Consider the following 12,208-nt stretch of genomic DNA (forward strand, 5'->3'; position numbering starts at 1 on the left):
GAGGTTGGAGCCAGGTGGGGGTTGGTCTCACAGGTAACCAGTGATGGGATGAGAGGAAATGGCCTCAAGTTGCAACAGGGAAGGCTTAAGTTGGACAAGAGGAACAATTTCTTCCCTGAAAGGGTTGTCAAGCTCTGGAACAGATTGTCCATGGCAGGGGTGGAGTCCCCATCCCTGGGAGGAGTTTAAAAGCCATGGAGGTGTGAGGCTGAGGGACATGGTTTACTGCTGGACTTGGTAGTGTTGGGTTAATGGTTGGACTTCACCCCCAACGTTTTTTCCAGCCTACAGGATTCTGTGATCCTAAACCCTTAGGGTGAGCTGGGGGGGGTTTGCTGCCCTCCCCACGGTGCACATTGCCTTGTCTCTCCTGTTTTTCCCTGGAGCACTGTGGAGGTCTGAATAAAACAAACTGCAAGACACCAAGCAGCAAGACACCAAGCAGCCAACAAAATAGGAGCAGAAAAGAAAGGAAGGCTTCAATAAGTGGTCCAGAGTGTTTCAGAGCAGCACACTGCCAGCCCTCAGGGTGACTCCAATAGCCCCAAGCAGCTGCACTTGGGCTGAGGACACTCTGCTTCAGCCTTCCAGCCCACCAGCCACATGAGGATTGCAATCCATTGATCCATGGAATCATTTGGCTTGGAAGGGACCTTTAAAGGTCATCTGATCCAGCTCCCTTGCAGCAACTGCCAGTTGAAACCATTTGGCTCTGCCAGCACCAGGTCAATCCAGTGGCTACATGAGGAGCAGCAGATTAAAAAGCTTCTTCTGCCTTGGGCAGCTCCAGGAAACCTCCCTACAGCTCCAGCCTGGGGAAGCCAAATGCACAAAGCCCACTTCAGAGCAGGGGAGGCTTCAGAGGTTGCACCACAGAGCTGGGCACCTCCGTGGAAACTGTGCCACGAGTGAGATGCTCAGGCTGGGTGCTCAGATGGGACGCTGGGGCAGGGTGTTCAGGATGGGTCTCAAGAAGGGTGCTTGGGTGGTATATTCTTGGGCAGGGTGTTTGGAATGGGTATTAAGGCAGGATGCTGGGGTGGGATGCTCGGGTGGGATGCTCAGCTGGGATGCTCAGGTGGGATTCTCAGGCAGGATGCTGAGGCTGGATGCTGGGGTGGGATGCTCAGGGAGGATGCTCAGGTGGGATTCTCAGGCAGGATGCTGAGGCTGGATGTTTAGGTGGGATCCTCAGGCAGGATGTCCAGGTGTGATGCTCAGGCTGGATGCTCAGGCAGGATGCTCAGGCTGGATGCTTGGGTGGGATGCTCAGGTGCAATCCTCAGGCAGGATCCTCAGGCTGGATGCTTAGGTGGGATCCTAAGGCAGGATGCTTGGGTGGGATGCTCAGGTGGGATTCTCAGGAAGGATGCACAGGTGGGGTCCTCAGGCAGAATGTTCAGGTGGGATTCTCAGGAAGGATGCACAGGTGGGGTCCTCAGGCAGAATGCTCAGGTGGGATTCTCAGGAAGGATGCACAGGTGGGGTCCTCAGGCAGAATGTTCAGGTGGGATTCTCAGGAAGGATGCACAGGTGGGGTCCTCAGGCAGAATGCTCAGGTGGGATTCTCAGGAAGGATGCACAGGTGGGGTCCTCAGGCAGAATGCTCAGGTGGGATGCTCAGGTGGAATGCTCAGGAAGGATGCACAGGTGGGGTCCTCAGGCAGAATGTTCAGGTGGGATCCTCAGGTGGAATGCTCAGGAAGGATGCTCAGGTGGGATTCTCAGGCAGGATGTTCAGGTGGGATCCTCAGGCGGGATGCTCAGGCAGGATGTTCAGGCAGGATGTTTAGGTGGGATGCTTATGCAGGATGTCCAGGTGGGATGCTCAGGTGGGATGCTCAGGCAGGATGTTTAGGTGGGATCCTCAGGCAGGATGTCCAGGTGTGATGCTCAGGCTGGATGCTCAGGCAGGACGTTCAGGTGTGATGCTCCAGCAGGAAGCTCCAAGGGGCTGCCCCAGCACTGCTCAGCGGGCAGGGCAGGGGCAGGGACAGGCAGTGCCTTCTCCAGGCAGGGGAAGGGCCGCATATGCCTGGCACATGTTGGCCCTGGCCTCATGCACAGCCAGGGCTCTGCTCCCTACCTGCTCCCCACCCCTCTGTGCACAGCAGGGCCTCCTCTGCCCGGGTCACCAGCGCTAACTTTGAATCTGCAGATCAAAGAGGCATGAGCTGGGCCAGCCCCGGGACTGGCCTGCAGCTGGGCTGCAGCAGCCGTGCCAAGAAGAGGTAGAAGAAAAGCAGACAGATGCCTGAGGGCACCAAACCTGCTGCAGTAGGACTCTCTCCCTTTCTGCAGCCACTGAGGATCCTCTGAGGGGGATTTGATTGGGAGAGTGGGGGGAAGGGAGGGGTTGGTTCACATCTGGTTGCTGGTTTGGGTATGGCTAAGTCTGGTCAGCTTGTGGATGCCCCATGCCAGTGGCCACGGAGCAGTGCACTCTACCCACATGGGCAGGATCTGCCCTGGTGCTCCCCATGCTGAGCAGACCCCAGCTGAGCGTGGCCCAGACCCTCAGCTGCCCATTGGTACCACTGCCAGAGAGGAGGTGGGAAGGGGGGGAACTGAAGCTGCAGAGCCTGTAATGACCCTTCCAGCAAAAGCAAGGAGGTCAGCTCAGAGCAGAAACCACAAGCCCTTGGGTCTGCCTCTCCCTGGAAGGACCAGGCATGGTTCCTCAGCCACGTTTCCTCCCCCCTCCCGCTCCCCCCTCACCTCCCTGAGCCACCGTGCAAAACTGGAAGCAGAAGCGAGGGGCTCTAGGGCTGCTCTCTCCGTGCACCGCCGTGACCTGCCCAACCCAGCCCCTGGTGATCGCCTGCCTCTCTCCGTGCCTTCAAAGAGCCTCTTGATTGATGTGTTTCCCTGACTCACGAGCTTCAAGAGGCTTTGAAGACACTGGGCCGGGCTCTGATCTCTCCCAGGCTGATGCAAATCAGGAGCAGTGGTGCTGACAACAGTGCAATAACCCCCACTGATGTCGAGCCAGTAAAAATAAGAGCAGAGAGAGAGTTTTGCTCTTTGCCTTGAAGGGTTCTGAGCAGCACCAGGAAGAAGAGAGCTGCAAACCCAGCAAAGAGAACCATGCTGGAGAAGGGCTCTGGTCCTTTCCTGCAGCTAAGGAGGGAAAGAGTGTCAGACATTTTTTTTGGCTTGCTTTGCTGTGTGGTTTTTTTTTTTTTTCCCCCCTCTCACAGTGAAGAGAAACAAGGCTGAGAACCCAGTGAGAAATGCAAGCTGCGAGCCAACAGCATCGTCATGGGCAGGGCTGAGGCTTGGGGGAAAGTCCCGGAGCTGCTGGCTTCATCCTGGCAGCAGCACACGAGTGGATTCACACTTCTCATCTGATGGCTCTGGAGCTGCTGGCAGCACCTGGGCAACACTGGGTTTGGGGCAGGAGGATGCCCCAGGCCAAACCAAGCTGTGGGAACGAAGTGCTGGGAACCTCCCCAGGCATCCCGGGAGCGTGGGGTGACCCCCAGTTCCCCTGGGGAGGTGTGTGGAGCATCCTGCTCCCATGCCAGGCACCACCACCTGCCTGCCAGGGGGTTGCACAGGGCCAAAGGATGTTAGAGGTTGGAAGAGACCTCTGGAGATCTTCCAGTCCAACCCCCCTGCCAGAGCAGGAGCAGAGAATCCAGCACAGGTCACACAGGAACACATCCAGACAGGGCAGCAAAGGCTCCAGAGAAGGAGACTCCACAACCTCTCTGGGCAGCCTGTTCCAGTGCTCTGGGACCCTCACAGGGAAGAAGTTCCTCCTCATGTTGAGGTGGAACCTCCTGTGCTGCAATTTCTATCTATTGCCCCTTGTCCTGTCACGGGGTGCAAATAAGCAGAGCCTGTCCCTGTCCCTCTTGATGCCCAGCCCTCAGATATAACAGAGCAGGAAGGCACAAGGACAGACACACATCACTGGGACAGTGAATGGGACTGTTAGGAGAGCTGGGAAGTTAGACCTCTGCCTCATTTCCACATAGAATCAGTCAGGCTTGGAAGGGACCACAAGGATCAGCCAGTTCCAACCCCCCTGCCATGGGCAGGGACACCTCACACTACAGCAGGCTGGCCAGAGCCTCATCCAGCCTGGCCTTAAACACTTCCAGGGATGGGGCCTCAGCCATAGCTGAGATCCTGCTTTGTCTAGGCTGCTTGGATCACAGGATTCTCAAAGCAGAAATCAGGATTTAGGTAGTGATAGGACTGGGGGCAATGGAACAAAGCTGGAAGTGGGGAGATTCAGACTGGACATGAGGAAGAAGTTCTTCCCCATGAGAGTGGTGAGAGCCTGGAATGGGTTGCCCAGGGAGGTGGTTGAGGCCCCATGCCTGGAGGTCGGATGAAGCTCTGGCCAGCCTGATCTAGTGTGAGGTGTCCCTGGCCATGGCAGGGGGGTTGGACCTGGCTGATCCTTGAGGTCCCTCCCAACCCTGATTGATGCTATGATTCTATGATTAATTAATTCATTATTAGTATTAATTTATTTTTTTTTAATCCCTCTTCCCTGCCTGCGTTTTTAAAGGCATCAGACACCTTCAGGATGCAGCAGATTGCCTTCCCTGACCGCCCCCTCCTGTGTTGTTCCCCCTCTGCCCAGGTGTGGTTCCAGAACCGGAGAGCCAAGTGGCGGAAGCGAGAGCGCTTCGGGCAGATGCAGCAGGTCCGCACCCACTTCTCCACCGCCTACGAGCTGCCCTTGCTCACCCGTGCTGAGAACTATGCCCAGGTGAGCCCAGCCCCACCACCCCCCCCAACCACCCCCATCACCACCCCCACCACCCCCTGCCCTGCTCCACACAACCACAGGGGCCCGCACGGGCTCCAACAGGATGGGAGGGGTTGGAAGGGAAGAGAGCCTGGGAGCCCTGGGGCTGTTCAGTCTGGAGAAGAGAAGGCTGAGAGGGGATCTGATCAATGTCTGTCAATAGCTGGGGGTCAAGTGGGTGGATGAGGCTCTGGCCAGCCTGCTGTAGTGTGAGGTGTCCCTGCCCATGGCAGAGGGGTTGGAACTGGCTGATCCTTGTGGTGCCTTCCAACCCTGACTAATTCTATGATTCTATGATTCTAAGTGGAGGGGGCCAGGCTCTTTTGGGTGGTGCACAGGGATAAGCCAAGGAACACTGGGTTCAAACTTGAACAGAGAAGATTTCACCTCAAGATGAGGAGAAACTTCTTCACAGTGAGGGTGACAGAGCACTGGAACAGGCTGCCCAGGGGGGTTGTGGAGTCTCCTTCTCTGGAGACTTTCCAAACCCACTTGGATGCATTTCTGTGCAGAGTAGAAGAGGAGAAGAGGAGGCTCAGGGGAGACCTCATTGCTCTCTACAGCTATCTGAAGGGAGGCTGTAGCCAGGTGGGGGTTGGGCTCTGCTCCCAGACAACCAGCAATAGAACAAGAGGACACAGTCTCAAGTTGCACCAGGGGAAGTTTTGGCTGGAGGTGAGGAGAAAGTTCTTCCCAGAAAGAGTAATTGGCCATTGGAATGTGCTGCCCAGGGAGGTGGTGGAGTCACCATCCCTGGAGCTGTTCAAAAAAGAACTGGATGAGGCCCTTTGTGCCATGGTTTAGTTGCCAGGAGGTGCTGGGTGATAGATTGCACTTGATGATCTCTGAGGTCTTTTTCAACCTGGTTGATTCTATGATTCTAAGTGCTCCTGCTCTGGCAGGGGGGGTTGGACCTGATGATCTCTTGAGATTCCTTCCAACCTCTGATATAATCTGATACTGTGAAGGGACCTTCCAAATGGCAGCCAGTCACTAGTGGTGTCCCCTAGGGATCAGTGTTGGGCCCCACAGAATCACAGGATTAACCAGCTTGGAACAGACCTCAGAGAGCATCAAGTCCAACCTGTCACCCAGCACCATCCAATCAACTCAACCATGGCACTGAGTGCCTCAGTCAGGCTGGTTTTAAACACTTCCAGGGATGGTGACTCCACCACCTCCCTGGGCAGCACATCCCAATGGCCAATCTCTCTGTCTGGGAAGAATTTCTTCCTCACATCCAGCCCAAACCTCCCCTGGTGCAGCTTGAGACTGTGTCATCTTATCATTTTTAATGTCTTTATTGATGATCTGGACAAGGAGATAGAGTCCATCATTTGTGATTTTGCAGATGACACCAAGTTGGGGCCAGGAGTTGATCTGTTGGAGGGTAGGAGGGCTCTGCAGAGGGACCTTGCTAGGCTGGACAGATGGGCAGAGTCCAACAGGATGGCATTCAACAAGTCCAAGTGCCAGGTGCTGCACTTTGGCCACAACAACCCCAGGCAGTGCTACAGGCTAGGGTCAGAGTGGCTGGAGAGCAGCCAGGCAGAGAGGGACCTGGGGGGACTGGTTGACAGCAGCTGAAGAGGAGCCAGCAGTGTGCCCAGGTGGCCAAGAAGGCCAATGGCATCCTGGCCTGCATCAGCAAGAGTGTGGCCAGCAGGAGCAGGGAAGTCATTCTGCCCTGTGCTCAGCTCTGGTTAGACCACACCTTGAGTGCTGTGTCCAGTTCTGGGCTCCTCAGTTCAAGAAGGACATTGAGATACTTGAATGTGTCCAGGGAAGGGCAACAAGGCTGGGGAGGGGTCTGGAGCACAGCCCTGTGAGGAGAGGCTGAGGGATCTGGGGGTGTTTAGCCTGGAGAAGAGGAGGCTCAGGGCAGACCTCATTGCTCTCTACAACTGCCTGAAGGGAGGTTGTAGCCAGGTGGGGGTTGGGCTCTTCTCCCAAGCAACCAGGGACAGAAGGAGAGGACACAGTCTCAAGCTGCACCAGGGGAAGTTTGGGCTGGAGGTGAGGAAAAAATCCTTCCCAGACATTGGAATGGGCTGCCTGGGGAGGTGGTGGAGTCACCATGCCTGGAGGTGTTTAAAATAAGACTGGATGAGGCACGCAGTGCCATGGTTGAATTGATTAGATGGTGCTGGGTGATAGGTTGGACTTGATGATCTCAGAGGTCTTTTCCAACCTGGTTAATTCTGTACTCTGTAACTACCTACTCCCTCCCTCTGGCCAAGTGCTCTTCCCACCCCCCAGAACATGCTCCAGGGCATAATTAGAGACTTAGGGAATGCAGTCCTGTAGCTGTGATGCCCTGGCCCTGACTTGTCCTCAGAGGTCTGCTGGGAGTCCTCCTCCCATGGTGTCCCAGCTGTCAGCTACTTCCCCACCAAAGCTCTCCCTGCAGCCAAGCCAAGAGAGTTTGACCTCTCTCCTGCTTGGCGTCTCCCCCAGGCTGAACAAGAAGCCCTTATGAAACAGCTGAGAGATGCCAAAGCAGCTTTGCAAGCAGAGGACACTCTCAGCAGGCTTTTCAGCAGCCCCTTCTCCTGCCTTTGTCACCTGCTCTACTCCCTCCTTGGCCTCCTCTGCCAGCTCTGGAGAGCCAAAAAAGCAACATGCAGGAGGTAGGAGATCAGAGAGGGCTCACAGGTGAGGGAGAAGTGGGGTGCTGGGATGAATCATAGAATCGTCAGGGTTGGAAGGGACCTCAAGGCTCATCCACTTCCAACCCCCCTGCCATGGGCAGGGACACCTCACACTACAGCAGGTTGCTCACAGCCACATCCAGCCTGGCTGCAAAAACCTCCAGGCATGAGGCTTCCACCACCTCCCTGGGCAACCTCTTCCAGGGTCTCACCACCCTCATGGGGAAAAAACACTTCCTAACATCCAATCTGAATCTCCCCACTTCTAGTTTTGCTCCATTCCCCCCAGTCCTATCACTCCCTGACACCCTCAAAAGTCCCTCCCCAGCTTTCTTGGAGCACCCTTCAGATCCTGGAAGGCCACCAGAAGGTCTCCTGGGAGCCTTCTCTTCTCCAGACTGCACAACCCCAACTCTCTCAGTCTGTCTCCAGAGCAGAGCAGCTCCAGCCCTCTGCTCATCCTCATGGCCCTTCTCTGGACACCTTCCAGCACCTCCAGATCCTTCCTGGAACAGAGGCTCCAGAACTGGACACAGAGCTCCAGGTGGGGTCTGAGCAGAGTGGAGCAGAGGGGGAGAATCCCCTCCCTGGCCCTGCTGGCCACACTTCTCTTGCTGCAGCCCAGGCTCTGCTTGGCTCTCTGGGCTGCAAGTGCTCACTGCTGGCTCCTGGTGAGCTTCTCCTCCACCAGCACCCCCAAGGCCTTTTCTTCAGGGCTGCTCTCCAGCCAGTCCTTGCCCAGCCTGTATCTGAAGGGCCCTTTGCTCTCTCACTCCAGCTGCTCACCTCCTCCCCGCCTTCATCCAGCATCCTCCCCACCTCCCCCATAGCACACCAAGGTTTTCCATGCTGAGAGCACCCCTGCTCCCAGAGATGTTCCTGGTGTGAAAATAATGGAAGAGGAATAGATGGGCAGGGGAAGGGATGAAGAGAGAGCCACTAGGGCAGAGTCCTGCTCCCTGTGATGCAGTGCCACACTCCCTGCCCCTGGCTGGGTTGGTTTATGGACTTTGGAGAAGACCTGCTGGCTCGGGTGGAGGGGTCTGTGGATGTCCTTTTTCCTCACTCTCCTTCCCCAGATCCAGAACCCTTCCTGGAATGGCAACAACGGAGACGCCTCTTGTCACATCCCACACTGGACAGCCCTAATTCTCCTTTTTCCCACCCTCCAGATCCAGAACCCTTCCTGGACTGACAACAACGGAGCCGCCTCTGGTCATATCCCACACTGGGCAGCCCTAACTCTCCTTTTTTTTTCCCCACCACCCCTCCAGATCCAGAACCCTTCGTGGATCGGCAACAACGGAGCCGCCTCCCCCGTGCCCGCCTGCGTGGTACCCTGCGAGCCGGTGCCCTCCTGCATGTCGCCCCACGGCCACCCCCACGCCGGCGGCGGCGGAGTCTCCGACGCCTTCCTGGGCGGCCCCGGCGGCCCGGTGGGACAGACGCACATGGGTGGCCTGTTCGGCACGGCCGGCATCGGCCCCGGCCTCAACGGCTACGAGCTGAGCGGAGAGCCCGACCGCAAGAGCTCCAGCATCGCCGCCCTGAGGATGAAGGCGAAGGAGCACAGCGCAGCCATCTCCTGGGCCACATGACAGCGCTGGGGCCAGCCCGGCGCTCGCCACGCCACGCGTGGGGACAGCAGCGCCCACCCCACCCGCTCGGACTCGCAGCCGGCCGGCAGCTGCCTCCTCGGGGATTCGGCCGCGGCGCTCCCCGCTCCCCTCGGCCCCTTCCAGGAAGGGTAACGTTACGTGGGGGCATCGCCTCCCCGCATCGCCTTCCCGGCGGCCCCGGGATCGTGCGAGGAGGAGGAGGAGGAGGAGGAGAGGAGGAGGAAGGGTGTGGAGCGGTGCCTCTTCCAAGCGGGAGCTTCCCTCTCGCCATCATCACTCCCACGCAATAACCCAGGCGGGTCTTTTTTTTTTCTCCTTGCTCCTCTTTCTGACAGCAGATCCAAAGAGTGAGAGTCCCAGAAGCGTTTCAGGGGCTTCTCCCAGCCCACCACCACCCCCCACACCCCTCCGTGCTCTCCTTCCCCTCCTAACTTGGTGACAGCGTTGCTCAGATCCGCTCTGCCTTGGCCAGGGGACTGGGTGGGGACTCTGGCACCGGCAAAGAGACATCGTCCTCAGGCTCCCACCCTTTAGCAAGCAGCCAGGGCTTCCCACAGCCAAGCTGGGAAGACCCCTGAGGCCAGAAAGAAGGCAACCTTAGCCCACCCACCTCCTCCTGCCCTGCTTCTTCTCCATCTTGCAGGCTGAGAGGAAGCTCAGAAATGTGGAAGCTTGTGGAGGGGATGTCCCTCTTCTCTTCCAGGGTGCTAAAACCCCAGGAGTTTTGGGCAGGCTCTGGTCACCCAGCCCAGCAGAAGACAGCTTCCCAGCATGGTTTGCTGTCCCAGGAGCACCTGGGGTTGGCTTGACTGCGGTCATGGTCACTACTGAGGCTCATGTGGGGCAGGAACATATCTCCCCTGGCTTTCCCTGGGTTGGGAATGACCATTCTCAATTTAGAGAGGGCAACAGCTGCTGTGTAAACCCACAGGGCTGCAGAGAGACTGCTCTGAGCAGTGCTAGGACGTGGCCAAGGGTGCCTAAGGTCGACAGATGCCTCACAGGCCTTGCCCTGGGGTCAGAGATGTGCAATGACAGCCCCCTCCCTGCAGCCCTCCACCCCAGTGCCCTGCTGCCCACAGCCGCTGTGGACTTCTCCTGGTGGGTACAGCACAGGGAGCAAGCAGGCTGGGAAGGGACACAGGGCTGGGTGAGGTGATGCTGCCACACCTCCAGCCACCTTGGATCCTCTTTGTCTTGCAGAGGAAGCAGGAGACACCAGGACTTGCCTGGGTTGCCTGATGTGCCTCCCCTGCTTTTCCATCCCAGTGCTCTCACCTGCTTTCCAAGGATCTCACAGAGTCAGGAATAACCTTGGGCCATCCTTTCACCCCACCAAAGAGAAGCTGAAGGTCCTCTTGAGCACCACCATCCACAAAGCATGGCCTGAGCTGGGGCAGCTGCCTCCTAGGCTGGCAAGGGAACCACAGGGCTTTACTCCCCCCAGAGCTTGCATGTCCCTCCTCATGATCATGGTACCACCACTAGACCTTTTGAGGCAAAGAAAACCAGGAGTACTGCCTCTTTTTTAATTATTTTTTTTTGCCTTAGAAATAGAATTTTTAGTTTGGAAAAGACCTTTAAGATCATCAAATCCAACTGGTAACTCAGCACTGCCAAGCCCACCACTAAACCATGTTCTTCAGCACCAAGGAAGGCAGCTAGATGACCTAGAGATGCCTTCTAGCATCTAGTGATGCCTTCTAGGATCTAGAGATAGCTTCCAGGGCCTAGAGATAGCTTCCAGGGTCTAGAGATGCCTTCTAGGATCTAGAGATATCTTCTAGCATCTAGAGATACCTTCTAGGATCTGGAGATGCCTTCTAGGATCTAGAGATGCCTTCTAGGATCTAGAGATGCCTTCTAGGATCTAGAGATACCTTCTAGCATCTAGAGATACCTTCTAGGATCTGGAGATGCCTTCTAGCATCTAGAGATACTTTCTAGGATCTAGAGATGCCTTCTAGGGTCTAGAGATGCCCTCTAGAGTCTAGAGGTAGCTTCTAGCATCTAGAGATGCCTTCTAGGATCTAGAGAGGCCTTCTAGGATCTAGAACCACCTTCTAGCATCTCAGGATGCCTTCCCCACACACTCAACCCACACCCCATTCATGACCAGGGTCTTTCCCACCACAAACAGCCAGGACTTGGGTCCCAGCCTCGACTCAGCCCTGGGGCCTGATGGCTTTAGGTGCTAAAAGTGATGCTGATCCCTGAATCAGGCAGGAGCACACTGACCTGTGGATGGAGGTGGGAATTCCTCCCTCACTGGGCACACCAGAAGCTACTGAGGGTCCTGGGCCACCAAAGGGATTGGGTAGCAGGAGGTGGCTTCTCCAGCACATCTTGGTGCAGTGTTGAGAGCATTGTCCCAGGTGCACTGAGGGGTAGGATGTTCTCCATGGTCAGCAGACAATGTCCTGAAGAACTGCTGCCCTGAAGGCCCCATGCTCATAGAATCACAGGATGCTTTAAGTTGGGAGGGACCTTTAAAGGTCACCTAGTCCAGCTCCCTGTCTTTTCCCCACCATGATGTTCCTGGGAAGGCAAATTGGGGTGGTGGGGGAGGTGGGCACATGAAGATGGCACTTGTGTAGCCTGCAGGTACTAAAGGTAGCTCCCACAGAGCTTTGTAGCCATTCCAGAGCTTAGTTAAAGGGCAGCTTTTCCTCCTGGACTTCCATGGGGCCAGGATCTCACCTGACCCCAGAGGACTGAATGCCTTAGGGACAGAGGAGAGTGCCCTGGCAGCAGGTAGAGGCTTGGCCAAGGCTTTCTCACCCCTTAAAACCCACCTGCAGAGCACACAGTGGCCTCCCCACCTACTTTAAACCTCACTGCCCAAAAGCATCCTGAGGTCAAGGTGGGGAGACTTTGGTCCCCAGTGTCACAGGGCTTCCTTCCCACTGGTGGCTCGGGGGAAGGAGCTCCCCTTGGAAGTCCCCAGAAGCAGGTTGAAGCCACCTGCATCTGTAACTGCAGCCAAACTTTTAACTAATTGAAAAGCTGGGCTTGGTTTTGTTGTTTTGAAGCTAGCTGTTAAATTAACAGGCAACTCTCTCTAAATAGATCTAATTTTATATCTATAGATCTCTTAGCCAAGCCAACCTGCACCTCAACATCTCCTAAGGCTCACAGGCTCAGCACTGCTCTCAAGTTACCATGATGAA

At 56.3% G+C, this 12,208-nt stretch overlaps 1 protein-coding gene across 1 annotated transcript in view; it reads left to right on the forward strand.

The window, feature by feature from the left end:
- ALX4 (ALX homeobox 4) overlaps positions 1 to 9,017 on the forward strand; it is a 44,625-nt gene extending 35,608 nt beyond the window's left edge. Inside the window, exons 3-4 of the mRNA XM_054400648.1 lie at positions 4,601 to 4,729; positions 8,694 to 9,017. Coding sequence (XP_054256623.1) covers positions 4,601 to 4,729; positions 8,694 to 9,017 — 453 coding nt within the window. The remainder of the gene's footprint in view (positions 1 to 4,600; positions 4,730 to 8,693) is intronic.
- Positions 9,018 to 12,208: the final 3,191 nt, after the last annotated feature.

The sequence above is a fragment of the Indicator indicator genome, chromosome 4 (genome assembly GCF_027791375.1).
Source record: "Indicator indicator isolate 239-I01 chromosome 4, UM_Iind_1.1, whole genome shotgun sequence".
Classification (NCBI taxonomy): Eukaryota; Metazoa; Chordata; class Aves; order Piciformes; family Indicatoridae; genus Indicator; species Indicator indicator.